The 20574-nt window shown below is 43.8% G+C and overlaps 1 protein-coding gene and 1 long non-coding RNA gene across 3 annotated transcripts in view; one reads left to right on the forward strand and one right to left on the reverse strand.

Annotated features, from left to right (window-relative positions):
• The window catches only part of LOC115570004 (uncharacterized), a 33810-nt gene extending 25053 nt beyond the window's left edge, over positions 1–8757 (reverse strand). The window contains exons 1-2 of the long non-coding RNA XR_003981664.1: positions 8559–8757; positions 7786–7866 (exon numbers count right to left, since the gene is read on the reverse strand). This is a non-coding gene — a long non-coding RNA (uncharacterized LOC115570004). The remainder of the gene's footprint in view (positions 1–7785; positions 7867–8558) is intronic.
• Positions 1–18214, forward strand: part of dipk1c (divergent protein kinase domain 1C) — a 43105-nt gene extending 24891 nt beyond the window's left edge. Inside the window, exons 1-8 of one of the 2 annotated variants that reach the window (XM_030398164.1) lie at positions 4136–4156; positions 4255–4458; positions 4574–4627; positions 6267–6451; positions 10743–11028; positions 13328–13492; positions 17208–17282; positions 17722–18214. In XM_030398164.1, coding sequence (XP_030254024.1) covers positions 4291–4458; positions 4574–4627; positions 6267–6451; positions 10743–11028; positions 13328–13492; positions 17208–17282; positions 17722–17949 — 1161 coding nt within the window. In that variant the 5' untranslated portion in view covers positions 4136–4156; positions 4255–4290 and the 3' untranslated portion in view covers positions 17950–18214. Of the gene's footprint in view, positions 1–4135; positions 4157–4254; positions 4459–4573; positions 4628–6266; positions 6452–10742; positions 11029–13327; positions 13493–17207; positions 17283–17721 lie in introns of those variants that run through there. The other variant, XM_030398163.1, reaches the window with a different exon arrangement.
• The last annotated feature ends 2360 nt before the right edge of the window (positions 18215–20574 follow it).

The following is a 20574-nucleotide window of genomic DNA, read 5'->3' on the forward strand; positions in this document are numbered from 1 at the left end:
TAACAAACACACACACACACACACACACACACACACACACACACACACACACAGACACACACAGAGCGCGGTGGGAAAGTTTGCCAGCTGCAGAGTTGGAGGAAGGAGGAAGCAGCTGGAGGGTGTGATGTGATGCAAGGCGGAGGAAATCCAGGGAATTAGAGCGGATATGTGAAGGCTGCAGAGCTCACAGCGCTGGAATCAAGACCAGAGTGTGCAGATGTCCTCGTCTGCAGGCAGAACCACTGCACAGATCCTCGTCCTCGTCTCTGAAGAGGAGGCGGTGTGGTCTGTTCCCGACGGACAAGACGCATAGAGATGAAAATATCTCAAGTTGAGGCAACAGAAGACGTTTCAAGCAGGTTTTCAAGGAACCAGAATCATCAGAGTGAACCCTGAAAAGATTCTGTTTACAGCTGTGGGTTGAAGACATAAGTGGGCTCTGGAGACAAAGTCCAAACTATTTCTGAGACACTTTGAGTTGAAGTGCTGCTCGAAACACTGCTAATCAAAAGGTGTCCTTTAGTCCCACTGTGTGTGTTTGTGTTTCTGAAGCTGAACCATGGATGAACCCCTGTGAGCTGCTGTGGCACGAACGAAAAGAAAATCCTGCTGGACTATTTTTGCACTCGTGTCTGCTCACTGTTGTGGATACAGAGTCCAGGCTGTGACTTCAGAGGGGAAATGTCATCTTTGGAGGAACTACAAACATTTTCTCAAGAGCAAATCCTGAGGGGAAAACAGAAACTGTGCTAATGACTGTCATCCCGCCAGAGAGGGAAACTGCAGCGCTACACTGGCTAAAAAACACTTTTCAGTCATTTCCACGCACCGAGTTATGTCACTGCAGCAAATATCATGGCACATTTAAGCAGCAACACTAAAAGCTGTGGTTATAAACTTTACAGGACAGAGGAAACTCTCCAGAAGAAACAGAATCAAACTCTATAAAAGCTTTTAAAATAAATATTCAGAGACAGCTCTGATGGAGCTCAGGATTCATCACCTGCTTTACAAACTATTTTAATTAACGAATCTGAACTGTGTGGAAACTTAAAACATATTTAAGCAGCAGAAAGCTGTAGATTTAAGCTGGACAGGACAGAGGAAACTCTCTCCAGAGGATACAGAGTTAAACTGTTAGCTTCAGAAAATAATATGTTCCACAACAAACAGCCAAATTCTACTAAAGATTTACGTTTGTGATGCTAAAAAAACTTGAACATGATTAAAGAAACAGGCTCGATTCTGTTAAAGCATCTAACACACACACACACACACACACACACACACACACCCACACACACACACACACACACACACACACACACACACACACACACACACACAGCAGTGGTTCTGATTCACTGTGATGAGAGACAGCAGGAACTATTAGGAACTCAAATGGGAGGAGGGGGGAGGATAATTGCAGCGTCTCCTTTGACTCTCAACACTTCTCCTCCCACTCCTGTTGAGTCCATCAACACACACACACACACACACACACACACACACACACACACACACACACACACACGATAAGGAAAACCACTTCCAGGTTTTATCTTAAGGGATGAAAAACGATCCAACGAGAGACTAGAGACCATGCAGAGAGAGCAGGAGGACAGGTGGAGCAGGAGGACAGGTGGAGCAGGAGGACAGGTGAGAGGGAGGACAGGTGGAGCAGGAGGACAGGTGAGAGGGAGGACAGGTGGAGCAGGAGGACAGGTGAGAGGGAGGACAGGTGGGGCAGGAGGACAGGTGGAGCAGGAGGACAGGTGAGAGGGAGGACAGGTGGGGCAGGAGGACAGGTGAGAGGGAGGACAGGTGGAGCAGGAGGACAGGTGGAGCAGGAGGACAGGTGGGGCAGGAGGACAGGTGGAGCAGGAGGAGAGGTGGAGCAGGAGGACAGGTGGGGCAGGAGGACAGGTGGAGCAGGAGGAGAGGTGGAGCAGGAGGACAGGTGGAGCAGGAGGACAGGTGGAGCAGGAGGAGCAGGTGAGAGGGGGGACAGGTGGAGCAGGAGGACAGGTGGAGCAGGAGGACAGGTGAGAGGGAGGACAGGTGGAGCAGGAGGACAGGTGGAGCAGGAGGACAGGTGAGAGGGAGGACAGGTGGAGCAGGAGGACAGGTGAGAGGGAGGACAGGTGAGAGGGAGGACAGGTGGAGCAGGAGGACAGGTGAGAGGGAGGACAGGTGGAGCAGGAGGACAGGTGGAGCAGGAGGACAGGTGAGAGGGAGGACAGGTGAGAGGGAGGACAGGTGGAGCAGGAGGACAGGTGAGAGGGAGGACAGGTGGAGCAGGAGGACAGGTGAGAGGGAGGACAGGTGGAGCAGGTGGACAGGTGAAGCAGGAGGACAGGTGGAGCAGGAGGACAGGTGAGAGGGAGGACAGGTGGAGCAGGAGGACAGGTGAGAGGGAGGACAGGTGAGAGGGAGGACAGGTGAGAGGGAGGACAGGTGGAGCAGGAGGACAGGTGAGAGGGAGGACAGGTGGAGCAGGAAGACAGGTGAGAGGGAGGACAGGTGGAGCAGGAGGACAGGTGAAGCAGGAGGACAGGTGGAGCAGGAGGACAGGTGAGAGGGAGGACAGGTGAGAGGGAGGACAGGTGGAGCAGGAGGACAGGTGAGAGGGAGGACAGGTGAGAGGGAGGACAGGTGGAGCAGGAGGACAGGTGGAGCAGGAGGACAGGTGGAGCAGGAGGACAGGTGAGAGGGAGGACAGGTGGAGCAGGAGGACAGGTGAGCAGGAGGACAGGTGAGAGGGAGGACAGGTGGAGCAGGAGGACAGGTGGAGCAGGAGGACAGGTGAGAGGGAGGACAGGTGGAGCAGGAGGACAGGTGGAGCAGGAGGACAGGTGAGCAGGAGGACAGGTGGAGCAGGAGGACAGGTGAGAGGGAGGACAGGTGGAGCAGGAGGACAGGTGACAGGGAGGACAGGTGGAGCAGGAGGACAGGTGGAGCAGGAGGACAGGTGGAGCAGGAGGACAGGTGAGAGGGAGGACAGGTGGAGCAGGAGGACAGGTGGAGCAGTGAATATTTGAGGTAAGCAGAGAGTTCATGAATCAGCCTCCAGCTGCAGCGTCTCAGAAAGTTCGTCTCCACCATCACGATCAATAAAATCTTTGTTTCGTGACTCGTTGAAAACCAAAACGACGTGTCAGCGACAGATGTCTGATGTTTAAAATGGCGTCTGGAGCTGGAGCGCCGCCGCTCGTTGTTTCCCACAGTTCATGTGAAAGCAGCTGATCCTCATGTGAGCAGAGACGATCCAGCTGCGTCAGGCTGCGATGTGAAGAGTTATTAACTTTGAGTCCGGTCCAGATTTTACCGTCAGTCTGCAGATGTTTACGAGTCAGGAGACAGATGAAGGACTAAACGTCCACATTATCTAAACTCTGGTCTCCGACATGTTAACTGTCTGATGTTGAGAGGATGGAGGGTCGTCCGTCACCGGCCGGCTGTCGTCAGGTTGTTATCTGAAGCTAACGACAGAGTCTCTCTCTTATCTGTCTGCTCGTCTTCATCTTTTCTTCCTCAGTGTTCGCTCGCTGTCTTCCTGTCTGTCACACTTCCTGCCTCTGTGACTCATATTACCTCGTCCACCGACCTGGAAAATAACTGTGGAGACTGATGATTTAAATCTTGGTGTTTTCATAACGAGTTCTTTATGTGCTTAACTTTCTGCCCATAGTTTATCTAATAGATGAACTTTCTTGGTCCTCAGGCCTCGTGTTGTGTTTTAGAGCAGCTAAAGGGATAAAAGAAGCTTGATATGAACGCACAGTGACGGTCCAGCAGCTGTTGAGAGGCTTGAGGTGTCTGATGTCTGAGTTTGTTCTCTGAACTTCTTACTGACTGATGTTTGTGTTGGAATGTGGGCAGAGCGAGGATTAGCCGGGTAATCCCTGACCAGAACTACCGCTAATCCTCAACCTCATCCCTCACACCTCTGGACACGGAGCTGTTCAGATGCTGCGCAGCTCAGTCCAGTGTGTGATTCTCAGGTCCGTCTCTCCTCCTTCAGGTTTCACAGGTACACAGAGTGAAACACTGACGCATCACAGAAGAGACAGCAGTTAAATCACAAACCTGAGATACTAAGTTCTGAAGGTGTCAGACTCAAAACTGATCCATGTGTTGAACGAAAATAAAAGTGAGAGAACGATTTGTGGTCTCATTACGATGTAAAGTTCTGGACTTCTTGTGACCCGACACCTCTGCTCTGTGTGTCCCTCCTGCTCTGCCGTACAGTGTCTGGAGTTCGGCGAGGGTTCGGTGACGGGGGACATGTGCGAGGATCTGTGTGTGCTCGGCCTGGTCGAGTACAAGCGCTGCCTCTACTACGAGAACGGGAAGAAGGTGATCGAGGCGCGCTGGAGAGGAAACCCCGTCATCCTCAAGTCCAAACTGGAGAATTTCTCCTCCTACGAACCGCTGGGAATACTGGACTACCAGGTGATTCATTATGAGCTGCATTTCCTGTCCTAAAAGTTATATTAATGTTCCAGTGAAGCTTACATATAAATCAAAGTGAATTCAAATAATTTTCAGTAATTCATGTCTCTGACAGGACGCAGCAGAGGAGCTCTCGCCTCTCGATGTGGTTTTCTACGCCACCATGGAAGTAAGTTGTACGTGCTAATAAAGCTAATGATATTACAGGGTTTAAGCAGGTTTGAACAAGTCAAATTTAAGACTTTTTAAGACCATTTTGAACTAAATTTAAGGCTACGTTTACACGATGACAGTCTGAACAGAAGACGCAAAAGTGGCGTTGCGTCTTCACTTTTTATTCCGCGTTTAGACGAGCGTTTTCAGGAGGAAATCTGCGTGCATATGGTGACGCAAAAGTGTGTGGAATTCGATTGGGTATGCATGCCAGGCGGCTAGGGTCTCGTCCAAAGCCGCCTGGGTCGCCTCCGACGAATTGGTGCATCCAAAATTTGATAGAGGTAATTACAGATCCTTCCCTGTTCAGTAATGCTATCTGTACATATCCTGTACATTTCGTGGAAAGACTCCTGTACGTTTATTAGAGCTGCCAGAGCAGCTTGAAGGTCCGATGCATGGAAATAATCCGACATGTTTGTTTATTTCCCTGTACTGGCGCATGTATGTGACGTAAACGCGTACGCGACGTGAGCAGATCTGAGCAGAGTTTTGCGTTTTGCCAGTGTACACGGAAACGCTGCGGCGGAGCGTATTCAACTTTTCCACTCTGGAGGGTGGTTTCAGATTTTTGCGTTTTCAAGCCCCAAAAACGCCGTCACCGTGTAAACGAAAGGCACTTCCGATAAAATATTTTGTTGTTTTTACCCGCAAGCGTCCTCGTGTAAACAGGGTCTAAGACCTACATGAAGTACAAAAAAGTCAGGAAAAGTGCAGTCCCAGAATTACTTTAAAAAATAACCACACTTTTACATCCAAATCTGTTGATAAAATGTTTAGCAATGGTGTTCAAATTCCAAAGCACCTCCGCTTTTAACGTTGGAGTTGAGCCGAAAATGGTTTGAAAGTCGCTTGAATGCGAGTCGGCAGAGGCAGGGCAGAGTTCAGGTCGAGCAGAACTGGATGAACTTGGACCGGGAACTGGTGACAAAGGCCTACAGAAGTGTGTGATAATGTGACTTCGCTGGAGACTTTTAGAAGCTAACTGCTGTTTTTCTGATTTTGTAAGTGACGCCAGCACTGTCACACCGAGTGTGCCCAAGTTGAGGGTCATCTTGCAGAGAGCGTACACTGCGCTTCAAATTCATTATTTTAAAGCTTTTAACCAACTGAAGTCTGGATGTTCAAGCCAACACTTGTTAAATTTACACTTTCCCATAGTTGTAGCAGATTCCGCTGTAGAAGTCTTTCCAGAACTGATGAAGTGTACGGCGGTAAATTCCGACTGGGCTGTTGGTAAAATGCCACTTCTGTTTCTGATACTTCAGACAGAAGTACAACACACAGAGCTGACTGTGAATCTCACCGACGCATTTCCCCAAAACAAAACAAAAGAAAGGCGACGACGGGAGTGGTAAATGAACGTACATATTTAAGACCTAACTAAATGTAATTTAAGACGTAGATGAAAAATATGGATTTATTTAAGACTTTTTAAGGCCTAAATTAAGATTGTCAAATTTTAGACTTTTTAAGACTTCTTAAGACCCAGCAGAAACCCTGTATTATGTTCAGTGTTAGCTTCTCCAACAGGCTAACATCAGTGTTAGACAGTGTCCATGACATCCTAACTGAGTCACCATGTCTGGTCTCAGGTGAGAAACTCTCTGGGGCTGGCTGAGGAGGACGAGGATGAAGACGGAGGAGGAGGAGGAGGAAGTAACAGCTCTCTGGCCAGACTTTGGGGGAAGAAGCTAAAGAACAGAGACAAGAGTTACTCCAGAGCCGAGCTGGCCTCCCTCTGGTCTCTGCTGCAGCAGGAGGAGTACACCTTTCTCAGGTGAGCGGGAAGAAATCTACAATCAGACATCCTGACAGTGGATTTATTCTGGTTTTCAGCACGCGTCTATCGTCCGTCTCATTTCCATAACATTTCATTCAGACAGAAAAGTGCCGACACGGTGCGACAAGCAATCGCTAAACGTTGGATTTGACTGACATTAGCTTGGGAGCTAGCTTTACGCTACGTTAACAAAGCATTTCCTTAGCAGCCAACAACAAGCTTAACGATTAAAACACAGCAGTAATATTCAGCGTTGAGAGAATCTGCTTCACTAGCAGGTTTCCTGTCGCTATTCTGATGTTTCTGATCTGAAGTTTTCTAAATCACAACCTCCCGCTCAGTGTGCTAACGTTAGCCGCTAGAAGAGAAGCCTCCCTCCTCTTCAGCTCGGAGCTCATCGGTCTGCAAGCTTAAATACTGCTCAGAAAGAAAGCTATCAGTTTAAAGTGTGTTGGTAATGTGAGAGTGACCTCTAGTGGACAGAATGTATAACAACCACATGCTGATCATGGCTCTGGAAAAGCACGAGCAAGTGTGTGATGGGTAGAGTTTAGCCCTGTTCACACGGGACTAGTATAACCTGGAGACCTCCAGTAATCTGTAGTAACTGCGGAGGTCGTCTGTGATCTTAATCCAGTGTGAATCTGCTATGTCCGTAATTTGTAATGTTAAGATTCCACTGCAAATGACCGACCATATTTCACCAAACACAGAGGTCATGTGATAAAATCAGTCCCATGCGAATCTGCATCTCTGTGATTTGGGGTCGTCTTTTGTGTTTCTTAAAGTTTTTGTGTTTTCCACGCCTTCTTTCTGCCTTTTTCCCGGTGGAGAATTATGGAGGCTGCGTTGGGAATTATAAATGAAAGTTTTGACAGCATTTTGGGTGTAAATTCAGGAGGCTCATCAGAAGAGCGAAATCTGGAAAGATGATTAGATGGATTACATGCATGGCAGCATGCGGTAAGGAACATTTTTCCATCTTTCATCAGGCTCACCAGTTATTATATTAAAAATATCCATATCTAACTGTTGTGCTGCTCCAACAAAACACAGACTTTGCTTATCCCGTCTGAATGCGCCACACGAAACACAGACATGGTGGGATAACTTCTAAATCACTTGAGGTCCCCAGGTAATACTAGTCCTGTGTGAATAGGGCTTTACATAATAAATATTCACTGAACACAATGTCGAGGCAACGCAAGCTTCAGTATCAGATTCTTAAATAATATTCCCATCAACCAAAACCATCAGAAATAACAATAACTCATCAAACAACTCAACCTTAATCAGAATTCAACAACACAACACAACATTTAGTTTCCTACCAGCCTGACGAGTCGAGGACGGCGAGTTCACAGGTCGTTTCTCATCATCAGAGACCAGAGCTGCCACAGGAGAACCCGGTCCTGTGTGGGCCGAACAGACCAGAACTGTTGTTCAATCAACGCACATAATCAATATTTTCAGTTAAACATGAGCGAGCCTTCAATTAAAGATAGTGATTATAGCTCATAACCTATCAGACAGGACCATCGTGTATTTAAACACATCAAGACTTTTATTGTTCTATAGAGGTGATTAGACATTTTGTTGAAAGTGACTGAAAAGTAGTGGAATAAGTAATCTATTACTCTACATAAGCAGTAATATTGTGACCTAATACATTACTCTAAACTGAAGGTAACTTAATATGTAATCCATTACATTTTAAAAAGTAACTTGTAACGTGATTGACAGCATGAAGCCCTGTGGCAGCCATTTTGTAAACTGTATGTTCCTGTAGCAGTGAACGTTAACCAGTAAACACAGTAAATATTAAATATGTCTTTATTAACAGCAGCTAACAGACGTTACACAGCTGACAGAGTTCAAGCTGTAAACACTGACACTCTGCAGCCATCACACTAACACTAACACTAACATGAGAGGCTGACGGTTCAGTTTAACACATACGACAACATTTAAAAGTGTGCTAATCATTGTAGCATGATGCTAACAACAACAACAACAACAACAACAACGTCTCTGCGGCTCATCAACAGGTTTCCTCGTGTTTAACACAGTTTAAGACGATTAAATGAACGTTTGTTGTCCCGACCTGCTTCTTCTCTTCCCTCCGTACACCTGTGTGACTGACAGCTGCTGCTTGCCGTAGATTTATCCGCGTTAACGGCTCACTGACCGCGGGGCCGCACGTCAACGTCGCCGCCATCTTGGTCCGGACTGGACTCGCCTGTGAGGAGCAGCAGGGCAGCTGCTGGATAAAAAGCACTATAACTTAACATTTATCAACTGATTTAAATGAGTCCCTTTTATATTAAAGGGTTTATAAAGAAGCCACGTGGAGTTCATAAAGTTTTGTCACTTTGAATCCTGACTGTTTGGCTGGCGGAAAATAATTATGGCATTAGGAAATTAATTCTCACATCTGTTGGGCATGAACACAGTGGAGACGCCCCTAATTATTAATCAGTTATTTAATAATTTTAAATTAAATGTGCAGAACGTTTTTTACATTATGGCATTTTTTTTCTATGCCACTATTATTTTATCTTTTTATCTATTATTTTTATTTATTAACAGTTTATTCATAAAGATACTGCACCTGTAAGTCTTGACAACAACCATCACTGAGGAAAAAAATCATATTGGAAAAGTACAAAACAAATATTGGCATTAAGTGTGTAAATTATTTTATTGCAGTGAGGAAACAGATAAACTCAAGGACAAAGAATTACAGACAAGCAGAAGATACGATGCACCTCTGTTGATCCCCAGAGGAGTGATTCAGGTTTATACCTACAATAGTACTAAATAATAATATTAATAATAATAATAATAATAATAATACCAATAACAGTGTCACACTATATTGCGTTTTGTTGTACTATGAGGACCTGCTATATTCCACTTCATACTGAATTAGCCTCCACTTATATTCCAAGCATTTCATTAAATTTCTCGACATTTCATGTTCATAAAATATTTATTAAATACAGATTTCATCCACAACTGTTAAAAAAGATTTTTACAATTCCTTATGACAGTGACTCCGTTTCCATCACACACCAAAAGAAAGTCCCAAAATCCAGATAACCATGTTTCTGCCACATTCTTGCAATAAATAATAAAAAAAGTAAATGTGAAATATAGTATTTAGCCCCCAAATGAGTTCATCTCAGTCTTGAAAATGTGAGAATGACTGTGGGCAGAGCTGGAGGACGAAGACAGAAAGGCACCAGCTTGTTTTCAGATGCTCAGACGACCCAACAGGCTGGAAGCCAAAACTCCACCGAGTCCAAAAATAAAACCGGCGAAGCGAAGTGACCTGTGCTGCTGCTTATCTGGAGGCCTGCAGACACACGGAGAGTGTGTGAGTGTGTGAACGCTGCTCGGAGAGCTGCTGGATGGATATAGAAGCAAAAACAACAGAGAAGCAGGGAATAACAAGCTGCTGTGGATCGGACTGACCTGTGATATATACGCTCTGAAACAGTCGTTCACCATCACTGAGCAGCAGTCAGGTACACAGGTCAGTCAGGTAGCTTTGTGTGCAGTGAAGGCACAGATTTATTTTCCAACAAAACAAAGAGCAGTTGTTCTTAAACGCTGTTATGGAATTTAGAATTAAATAAAATATGTTTGCAGATTCTTGTGTAATTCTGCTCTGACGGCTCAGAGACCAGGGGCTCAGAGACCAGGAGCTCAGAGACCAGGGGCTCAGAGACCAGGGGCTCAGAGACCAGGAGCTCAGAGACCAGGGGCTCAGAGACCAGGGGCTCAGAGACCAGGAGCTCAGAGACCAGGAGCTCAGAGACCAGGAGCTCTGAGACCAGGAGCTCAGAGACCAGGAGCTCAGAGACCAGGAGCTCTGAGACCAGGGGCTCAGAGACCAGGGGCTCAGAGACCAGGAGCTCAGAGACCAGGGGCTCAGAGACCAGGAGCTCTGAGACCAGGGGCTCAGAGACCAGGAGCTCAGAGACCAGGAGCTCAGAGACCAGGAGCTCTGAGACCAGGAGCTCAGAGACCAGGAGCTCAGAGACCAGGAGCTCTGAGACCAGGAGCTCAGAGATCAGGAGCTCAGAGTCCAGAGACCAGGAGCTCTGAGACCTTTGAAATCAGGCCGTTTCTTACCAATTCCACCTTCAACCTGAAAGTTTGTTCTGCTCATAAAAAAGGAGCAACTCAGCGACAGAATCTGAAGTGTCAGTCTGACGTCAGTTCAGGTGAAGTGAGGAAACGATCAGGACTGTAAAGACCCGTGTTCTCCTCTGCTCTCCAGAGTCCTGCAGGACCTCAGTACCCACGTAGCGAAGGTGTTGGGCTCCTGCGGTCACTTCTACGCTGTGGAGTACCTGTCTGCCGGACACGCCTGGGACCAGAACATCTTCTCCCTGGAGGAGGTGGCTGGTTCTGGGGCACGAGGGAGGTGGACTACCAGGGAGATGGTGCACCGCATCGCGCTGAGTTTTCTGGACATGGTGTGGCACTTTGACAACGACTTCACCCACAAACTGCACCTGTGTGACATCAAACCGGAGAACTTCGCCATCAGGAAGGACCTGACGGTGAGTTTCTATCCATCTGTAGATTCACTTCGAAGGCAGTTTGGTGACCTTCTCCACCAGGACAGTGAAAAGCATCAGAGTGGTCTGAGTGGCCTTAATGTTTCCTGAATGTGATGAACATAAACAGGAAGAACGTGAAGCAGGCGGCTGAGGGAATGAGATAAAAATGGGCTTTTTAAAAAAGCTATTAGAGAGAGCAGAGATGGAAATCAGAGAGCGGATGGTGGATTACGTGAGGTTTTTGTTGAAGAGATGCCTGAAGCAGAAGATGTGACCCTGCAGCTGAGCAACAGAAGGTCATACACACACACACACACATCTTTTGAAATAATCGAAGCACTGTCTTCCTCTGTTTAGTTAGAAAAGCTCATAAATCTCTTCATTATTGATGCACCAACCTAACTTGGATTCCCTGATAGAGGCTGATAATTTATAAACCAGATGATTTTTTTAAACAAAGACTGAAAGAAGTTCACGTGAACATTTGCTGAATGAACAAGAAGGTCCAGATAATGCAGAATGAGTCAGAGACAGAGTTTCACAGAGTTTATAAAGTGTCTCCAACTCAACAACTCACTAAACTGACACTTTTGTTAAGGGAGTCTGGGGACTTTCTCCACGGGGACAAAGAAGTAGCCTATATTGTTACTGTTTAGTGTCTTTGTAACATGTGACATGTTTAGATCAATAACATGTTTCTTCTTTCATAAATGGAGTGTAAATGGTGAAATCAGTGTAAACAGTGTGTTCAAACAGCTGATCAATGTTGGCAGGTAAGACTTTAGCACTTTAGACACAGAAGCAGACAGGCTGGTACAGACATGCTGCCACAAACTGACACTTTTTACAAGGAGACAAACAACTTCAGCTGAAAGATTTAATGCTGAATTTACAACAAGGACATAATGACTTACAATCTGTCACACACACAGTTTCATCATGTTTATAAAGCTTTACTCTACACAACAACTCCTAAAATTAGCTGATTTGTGAATGGAGTCTGGTGAAGTTGTGGTTAATAGTCGGCTTCATAGATTACATTTAATGCTGAATTTATAACAAGGACACAACGAGTTAGAATCTGTCACAGACACAGTTTCACCACGTTGTAAAGTTTGTTTTAACTCAACAACTCTTAAAATCACCACATTTGTTAATGGAGTCTGGTGGTGATGTGGTTGGATCAGCTGACGTGTAGGTAGGTTCAGACTGTTGTTGTGTTTTCTTCTTCTTCTTCTTCTTGTTTCACAGAGGACTGTAATTAAGTAAGTGGTTCTCAGATGTGGTCCAGACCGCCTCTGAATGTGGTCTGAGTAAAACTCTGCCTAACATGAGTGGATTATATAAGAGACTCTGTGGTAATAACTGAGTGTGTCACTGGTTCTCATCTGGTTTTTAGCAGCTGGACAGTTTTATGAGCTGTTGATGATTTGATTTTGTTCTTGTTTTTCAGCATTTTAGTCAAAAGTTCCTCAACTAAAGAAAACTTCAGCGAGCGTTTTAACAAACAGACACTTCCTGTTTGAGCTCATCCGAAAAAAGTCAAGTTTCCTTTGAGGAGCAGCCAAACATCCTCATCTCAAAGTCAAGTTCACTCATTGTGTAACCAGACTGCTCAAAGTGATACAGTCATCCTTTTAGATTCATCTGGAATATTAAATTGAAAAGCCGAAGCTTCTCTCAGCTGTAATAATAAAGCGAGCGGAGGCAGACGACTGGACGACTGTGTTTCCCTTCAGTCACAAATCAACAGACTCTAAATTCATCACGAGTGTTTGGACAGAGACAAACAAATGTCTGCAGTTGTTTTCTCAGCGTTATCAGATGGTTTTACGGTTTGTGCAGCCGACTGAGCTGACTGTGATTAATCCAGCGCCGTGTCAGGTCCGCGCTGGGCTCCGGCCAAACATCACAACTCAGTCTAAACTGTTCGCTGATCTCTCACACGGCAGCCTCATGATGACTGGAAAATGAGCCGCTAAAGAGAAAAAACACTAAACCCAACAAATGTCAAGTTAAACAGAGGCTCGTTACTGTTCTCCTGGTATTAGCAGGATTACGGTTCTCCTGTAAAACAGTTGGAACAGATGTAACTTTATTATACTTTATAAAGCCAACGCTGTGAAACAAGAACTGCTGTAATGTTCACCGCTGCTTCCGTCCAAAACACAGGAGGTGAAGTAACAATCATCAGAAGACTTCTTCAGTCTATAATCTTTAAATAAATAGATAAATGAAAGTTATCGCTGTGATCTCGGTAAACATCCGGATGAGCTCAGCTGAGGTTTGTGTCTCTCAGGTGGTGGCGATCGACGTGGACATGGCGTTCTTCGAGCCCAAGATGAGGGACATCCTGGACCAGAACTGCAGCAGCGACGACGACTGTAACTTCTTCGACTGCTCGTCCAGGTGCAACCTGAACAAGTGCAGGTGTAGCCCCCGCCGCCGCAACAGCAACCTGCAGGTGAGACTGACGGCAGGATCTGCTGCGACACCTGTCCGGATCTCTGACCTTTATAAAGTCACGCACAGTGAGTTTCTCTGGTGTTCAGTGGCATCACACACGTCTTGTTTGGACATTCAGGGCCTCCGTAGTGAACGGAGTTCCATCGTCACATTCTGCAGCATCGACTTTCTTCATGTTACTTTTTATTATTTTAGGGAAGTGTCTCAAATTCAGTCAGTGTTTTTTATAAAAGAAGAAAACTAATCTTCAGCTCAGAAAGTCGACTTTAACCTTTTAACTGTGTCAATAAATCATTTGTTGTTCAAATGATTAAAAAATGATTAAAGAACAAACATCCTCCTTTCCTATAGGAATAAAGTTTGAGATGGAAGAAGAACAAAAAGCTGCAAGCTTCAGATTTAATCTATTAGTTTATATATGAACTGATTCTCCTGTGCTTCAGTCTAAAGTCAAAACATTTCTCCTCGTCTCGTCGGCCGTCTGTGAACTCTCCCGTCGCCGCTCACCTGTGAAACAGTGCGCTGCCTTCTTAACGAGGCGGCTGATAAATTACAGAGTCTGCTGCTGAAGAATTCTGCTGATCCGTCTTTCACAACGTTTAATTACAGGTGTGCAGTAAAGACGTGTGTGGAATGATAATTACTGATCTGAGGACAGGAGGCTGAACCTGCCGACAGGTGGAAGGTATCCAACCAACCAACCAACGCGTCTTCTTTTAGTTTACTTCTTATCTCAACATGAGTTTATCTCCCGGTCTGATGTCCAGAAGAAAAACTCATCTGAACTGTTTTTGTTTTTTCTGGAGAAATTATTTTATTGTGACAATATATTCAGAACATTTTTAGAAGAAAGATATAAAAATAAAAGTCTAAAAGTTTTCAGAACATTTCTATAAAACATGGTGGAGATAAACGTTAACATTATCAGTGTCCTCCTTTAAAGAACATATCGTATAAAACAAATAATGTTCATCATCAGATAGTATTTTATGTGAAGTCACTGATTAGTTAGTTAGTTAATTAAATTATTTGGAAACTTTCTGAACTGAAATTAATTTTAATTCTTTAAATTAAAAATAAAAAGATAAATATTTTCACATACAAGTAAACTGAAGTCAGGAGGGAATTTAACTTTTGACTTTTAATTTAAAACTGTGCAAAACAAATTAAAATGTTGTAGACTTTAATTTAATTATTGAAAGCATGAACATAATTCTATTAAAACTGTATGTTTGTGTCACATTTCTCTGTTTAAATATTTAACTTTATATTTATAATACTTCTTTAAACCCCAAAAACTATAATTTGTTAAAAAAAAATATTACACTGCGTGAATGTTTTAAATATACATTTTTCACCCGATGAGCCTAATATTAAAATTAAAATATGAATTTAAATTTGTTAAAGTATTAATTTTATCATCTTGGTTTGGAATTAATGTTTGTCTTATACATATCTGAAATTAAATAAAACTACTTTTACAACGGCACGCAGGTGGTCGAGTGGTTAGAGTGCATGCCATAAACGCAGCCGAACCCGGTTCGATTCCGGCTGGAGGTCCTTTGCTGCATGTCACATCCCCCTCTCTCTCCCATATTTCCTATCTGTCTACTGCTTAATAAAGGTGTCTATGCCAAAAAGCAAAAAAAAATCTTTAAAAAAAACTATTTTTAAAAGCTGAGCTGCGTCAATAAAGTTACACATGACACAGAAACATTTAGCGTTTAAAAACATTTCATTTGATTTACTTCAAAATTCAAAACTAACATTCACTAGTATATTATTATTATTAATATAATTATCGCTGTAACATCACATTTTATTATAAAATTTCATTATAAAAATTATAAATATGTACAGGATGAAAACAGTTTTAATAATGATACTTTTTTCTTTAAGCAGATGACATCATTACCATTAGTAGAAGAGACATTATTCATATGAATTATATTATTAACTTTATTGTAGTTTTGATACTTGACTACATTTTAAACATGCCAAATCATCAGATTGTGAAATTACTATTACTTATTATTATTATTATCAAATTATCACAGACATTATTGTGACATTAAATTCATGAAATGAAAATAATAAAATAGTAATGAAACTTTAATAATCACTGAAAAGCTTCTGATGCTGCTGAATAAGGGAATTAATAATATATCTGCATTTAATATTTTGTAATTTATAATAATAATAACAATAATCTCAGTAATAATAATAATATTAATAATAATAATAATAATAATAATAATAATAATGATAATAATAATAATAATAATAATGATAATAATAACAGCAGCGTATGTTGAGCGGATCATCATCAGTAACTTACGGCCTTTTTGAAGCGTCGTCCCGTCGGACTCGGAGGAAACGTCTGGTACATCAGCGTCACCGCGGTCGTCTCCATGACAACGGCCGGACAGACTCTCATCACCTGCCGCCTCCCGTATCACGTGTCATATGATACCAGATACCTGCAGTCATGAGAGGAGGATGAATATGAGACGCAGGGAAGATGTTTTTCTACAGGTGACGACGGGACGCGACGCATAAACGCGAAAGACGTTAAAGAAAAAAACGAGTCTGTACCAGGAGGTGATGGAATATAGGCTGTCAGAGGAGGAAATACAGACAGGAGGAGAAGAAATAAGGCAGATAGGAAGTGATGAGGGGGAATAATGTGAATGTGGAGGAAGGAAAACGAAAGACAGAAGAAAATATAGAACTGATGAGGATGAAAAAATATGGAAAACAGATTAAATACACATGAAGAAAAGATGAGAAACCTGAGAGAAATGTTAAAAAGAAAACTGAAAAAGTGAAAACATCAAAAGACAAAATGTTAAAAATGAAGTTAAAATCATTAAAAATCATCATAACAATGATAGACAGAATACAGATGAAGAGGAAACACAGAAAGACATTAGTTGAAAAGAAAAAGGAGAAAATAAGAGGAAAAGAGAAGAAGAGGAAAGAATACAAGAACAAAAACAAAGATGATAAAACGTAGAGTCGATGAGGAACAGAGGAAATGAAAGAAGAGACGATGAAGGGCTGAATTATGAACACAGAGGAAGAGAAGAACAAAGAGGAGGAGAAGAAGAAAAGATGAGTGAAGGACACAGGGTGCTGATGACACGTCGATGACACGCCGCCGTCCTATTGGTCCACCTGAGGCTCTGACCTCTGATGACCCCACACCTGTCCATCACGTCCTCGGAGAAAGGAGGCACTGTGTGTGTGTGTGTGTGTGTGTGTGTGTGTGTGTTTGATAACGACAGCGAGGCGTCGTCTGCATAGTGACGGAGGAAAGAAAGAATCCTGTTCATCTTTTGTCTCACATTTCTCTTTTTCTCTCCTCTCCTGCTCTCTCTCTCTTCCACCTCTCGTTCCCACACGTCTGCTCTCCTTCTCCGTCCTTTTCCTTTCACTTTCAATCATTCTCCTTTCTCCCTCTTTCTTTTATTTAAGTCTTTTCATCTCTCCATCTCTCTCATCTTGTTTCTTCTTCACATATCTCCTCTCCTCCTTTCACCACTTTTCTTTTTCCTCTTTTGATACCCTCTTTTGTTTACTCTCATCTTCTATCTTTTACCCTCTCCTTTTGTTTCATCCCATCATCCATCTACATTCTCTTCTTCTTCTCCTCTTCCCCTCCTCTCTGCTTCTTCTCTTCCTCTTCTTCTTCTCTCTTGTCTTCTCTTCAGGTGATTTGTGAGAAGATCTTCAGGCCGTGGTTTTCTCCCACGCTGCTCGGGGCCAAAGCAGGACTCCCGCTGCAGGTACGACTGTTCTTATTATACTTTTATACAATTTATCTAAAACACACAAAAAGCTGTTTTTGTCGTCTGAATCCAGGCTGGCAAAGGTTCAATTTAGCCTTGTGAAAAGCAAAACATGTCAAAAACAGAATAATGTTTATGCTGAAATGATTCATTATAACTAATTTTACTACTTTCCTCACTACGATTCTGCATGTTAACTACACAACACAAAAATAAAAGGAGTTTGTTTTTGTTCTGTGGTCCGACGCTGAGTTCTGACCTGATTTATATTTCACAAGAAAATAAGTGAGATTTCAAACTACGTCTTTTGTTCTGGTTGTGATTGAGAGACCTCCACCCGCAGATCATTTCCTTCTTTGACTCTGAAAAAGAAAAAGCATCACAAAAACCTTTTTAAGGACAAAATGTGAGAAAGTGTGTTGTGTGTGTTGAACAGGTGGAGCTGCAGCGGGCGGTGCAGGAGTGCTCGGAGACGGAAGGAGGTGTGGAGGAGAGACAGGAGGACGAAGGAGGAGGAGGAGGAGGAGAGACGGGTCAGGACGGCGGCGTCCATCAGCGTCTCCTCAACATCCTGACTCGCCTAATCAAGGAGGGAGGGGCTTCAGGGGAAGGGGGCGGGGCCTGGGAGGGGAAAGGCCACGTCCACACCGCTCTGAACTTCTGAGGAGACGTTCAGAGACTGCAGGACGTTTGAAACTTTAACACATCGAAAGATTTCTCCTGGCAAAGGTGAACTGTTTAAATCCTGGAATTCAAGGACCCTCGTGGAGAATTCAGAATTTTGTTTACATGTTAGCTGAATTAGTCGCTGCAGTTTGAGCCACAAGTATGAAAACCAGATGTATGATATGGTATGGCCGGATATGTGCAGATTCTGAGACGTATATCTGGTGGAACATGAATATAAATATATACCACATACCTCTGTACCTGTCCTGTTGCTCTGTTTCTCCTGTCTGGCCTCTTCAGGCTGTTCACACCTGGTGTTAACATGAACCACTCTCACTTCCTGCTTTACCTGTAAGAACTGAAACAAACAGACTCCATGTTTCTACTCAAAGACCGAAAGAAGTTCATGTAGAACATTTGCTGAATTACCAAGAAGGTCCAAATAATGCAGAATGAGTCAGAGACAGAGTTTCACAGAGTTTATAAAGTGTCTCCAACTCAACAACTCACTAAACTGACACTTTTGTTAAGGGAGTCTGGTGCTGCTGTGGTCGGATCAGTTGAAACAGACTGTGTCTAATCCATTCTGCCTGTTGTTGTTGTTGCTACTTCTTCTTCGTTGGTGTCCTGTCACTACAACAACCATCCCTCTCTGACAGATTACATCTTTGTCTCCATGTGGTCAAACGTCTCCCCGACCGCCTGGACGAGCAGTGTGAGTGACGGCATCATGACGCGTTGTGTGTTCGGAGTTGTGTACTCGTGTTAATCCCAGGTGTAAACAGACAGCTCGCTCCACATGAAGGGAAATCTGAACGCTGCAGCAAACAGAGACGTTTCAGACGACAGTGTTGTTTCAGCTGTGAGTCGACAGTTTGTGCACAGAGCAGCTCTGCACACTAACAGAACTGGACTGCAGGCCCACCGGACCTTTTTCCCACAATTCCTGCTGTTTGTCATCTGGGGTGTTTCCAGATTTCATGTCAACGTGATTCTGAAAAAATGTCATCACGGTGAATCTGGAAACATCCGGATCAGGACCAGAGAGCTGAGCGAGCCGTTCAACGTCTCCTCATCAGAGGAGGTTATTATAGATCCAGTGCACGAGGATCCGCTCTGCTTTATCCACTTAGTCTCAGTGAGATTGGTTTGAACATATCACAGCTACAGAAGCTGCAGACGAGTTGTAACGAGGTCTCATCACTAACGATGTCAGTCGACAGGTGAGCGGACGCTGGTCGGCTCTCGCTCAGCTTCTGGGTTCAGTTTGGGTTTTTCAAACAGATTAAATTTTAATCAAAGCTGCTGTGATGTTGCTGAGTCGGCTTCATTGTGATGTACAGTAGACGTGTAACGACGACGTTCAGTTGAATAATAAAGTGTGTGACGATGTCCTGCTGTGTGTTTGTCATCAATACACATAAAGTTAGCAGACCGAGTTTTATCAACCTCAGAAACGACCGCACGACAACAATACACTGCAGTAAATGGATCCAAATATAAACCGCCACCAAAAAGCCACAAATAATGCTCAGAACAGCACCAAACTTCAGCAACAGTACAAATAGGGTCTCAGCACATAGTCCGGGGCATCTAACCTCCGCTAGCTTAGCTGGATTTCTACTGAAAAGCGGACTAAATTTACCACTCTTCTGCAGCAGCTTCCTGTTGACGGGAAGTCCCGACGAGTCGATTACCGAGTGCAGTAGAGTTCCGCGGCTCATGGATGAAAATGTCTGATTATGACTCCATGGAAAAGCAATCAAAGTTCATATGTGTCTTACCTGCCAGTTTATAACAGTTATTATCGAGAGCGGACAGGGAAAAGAACGGAATTGAGCATTTCTAACCGCACTCGGTAATCGTCGCGTCGGGACTTCCCCGACCCGGAAGCTGATGGAGGAGAGTTGAACTCTGTTTTTAGCTTCACAATAGAAATCCAGCTAAGCTAGCGGAGGTTAGATGCCCCGGACTATGTGCTGAGACCCTATTTGTACTGTTGCTGAAGTTTGGTGCTGTTCTGAGCATTATTTGTGGCTTTTTGGTGGCGGTTTATATTTGGATCCATTTACTGCAGTGTATTGTTGTCGTGCGGTCGTTTCTGAGGATGATAAAACTCCGTAAATTTGCGGTCTGCTAACTTGAGTCTAACACAGTTTCAGTGATTTAGACCATGGATTAAATTTACACTGGAATATCCCTTTAAGTTTAAATGATGATTTCTGTTTCTTGTTTCTGTTTCATGGATCAGAACGAGAGGCGAGTTCTGACTGCAGCCGTCCACAGTCCAGTTATGTGATGGTCAGTTTGATTTACACGTACCGTAAAGTTCCAAACGTATAAACACGGCAGGATAAAGTTTAAATCTCCTCCAGCTGCTTCTCTAAACTCAGCAGCTGGTGGATCCTGCAGGCGGCTGATCGTCCTCCAACCAAACACGTCATTAGAGAGTTTAGATAAATCTCACGCCCCTCATCTGTCTGCTGACAGCTGGACAGAGGTGTAGTAAACTATTTTCTACATCATCGAGCCAAGAAGACAGAAAAGACGTACGTTTATTAAAAAAAACACAAACCTCAGCTCTGTGGTTTTCTTCCTCTGGGCAGATCGAGTTTCAGTG

This window comes from Sparus aurata, chromosome 19 (assembly GCF_900880675.1).
Source record: "Sparus aurata chromosome 19, fSpaAur1.1, whole genome shotgun sequence".
Classification (NCBI taxonomy): Eukaryota; Metazoa; Chordata; class Actinopteri; order Spariformes; family Sparidae; genus Sparus; species Sparus aurata.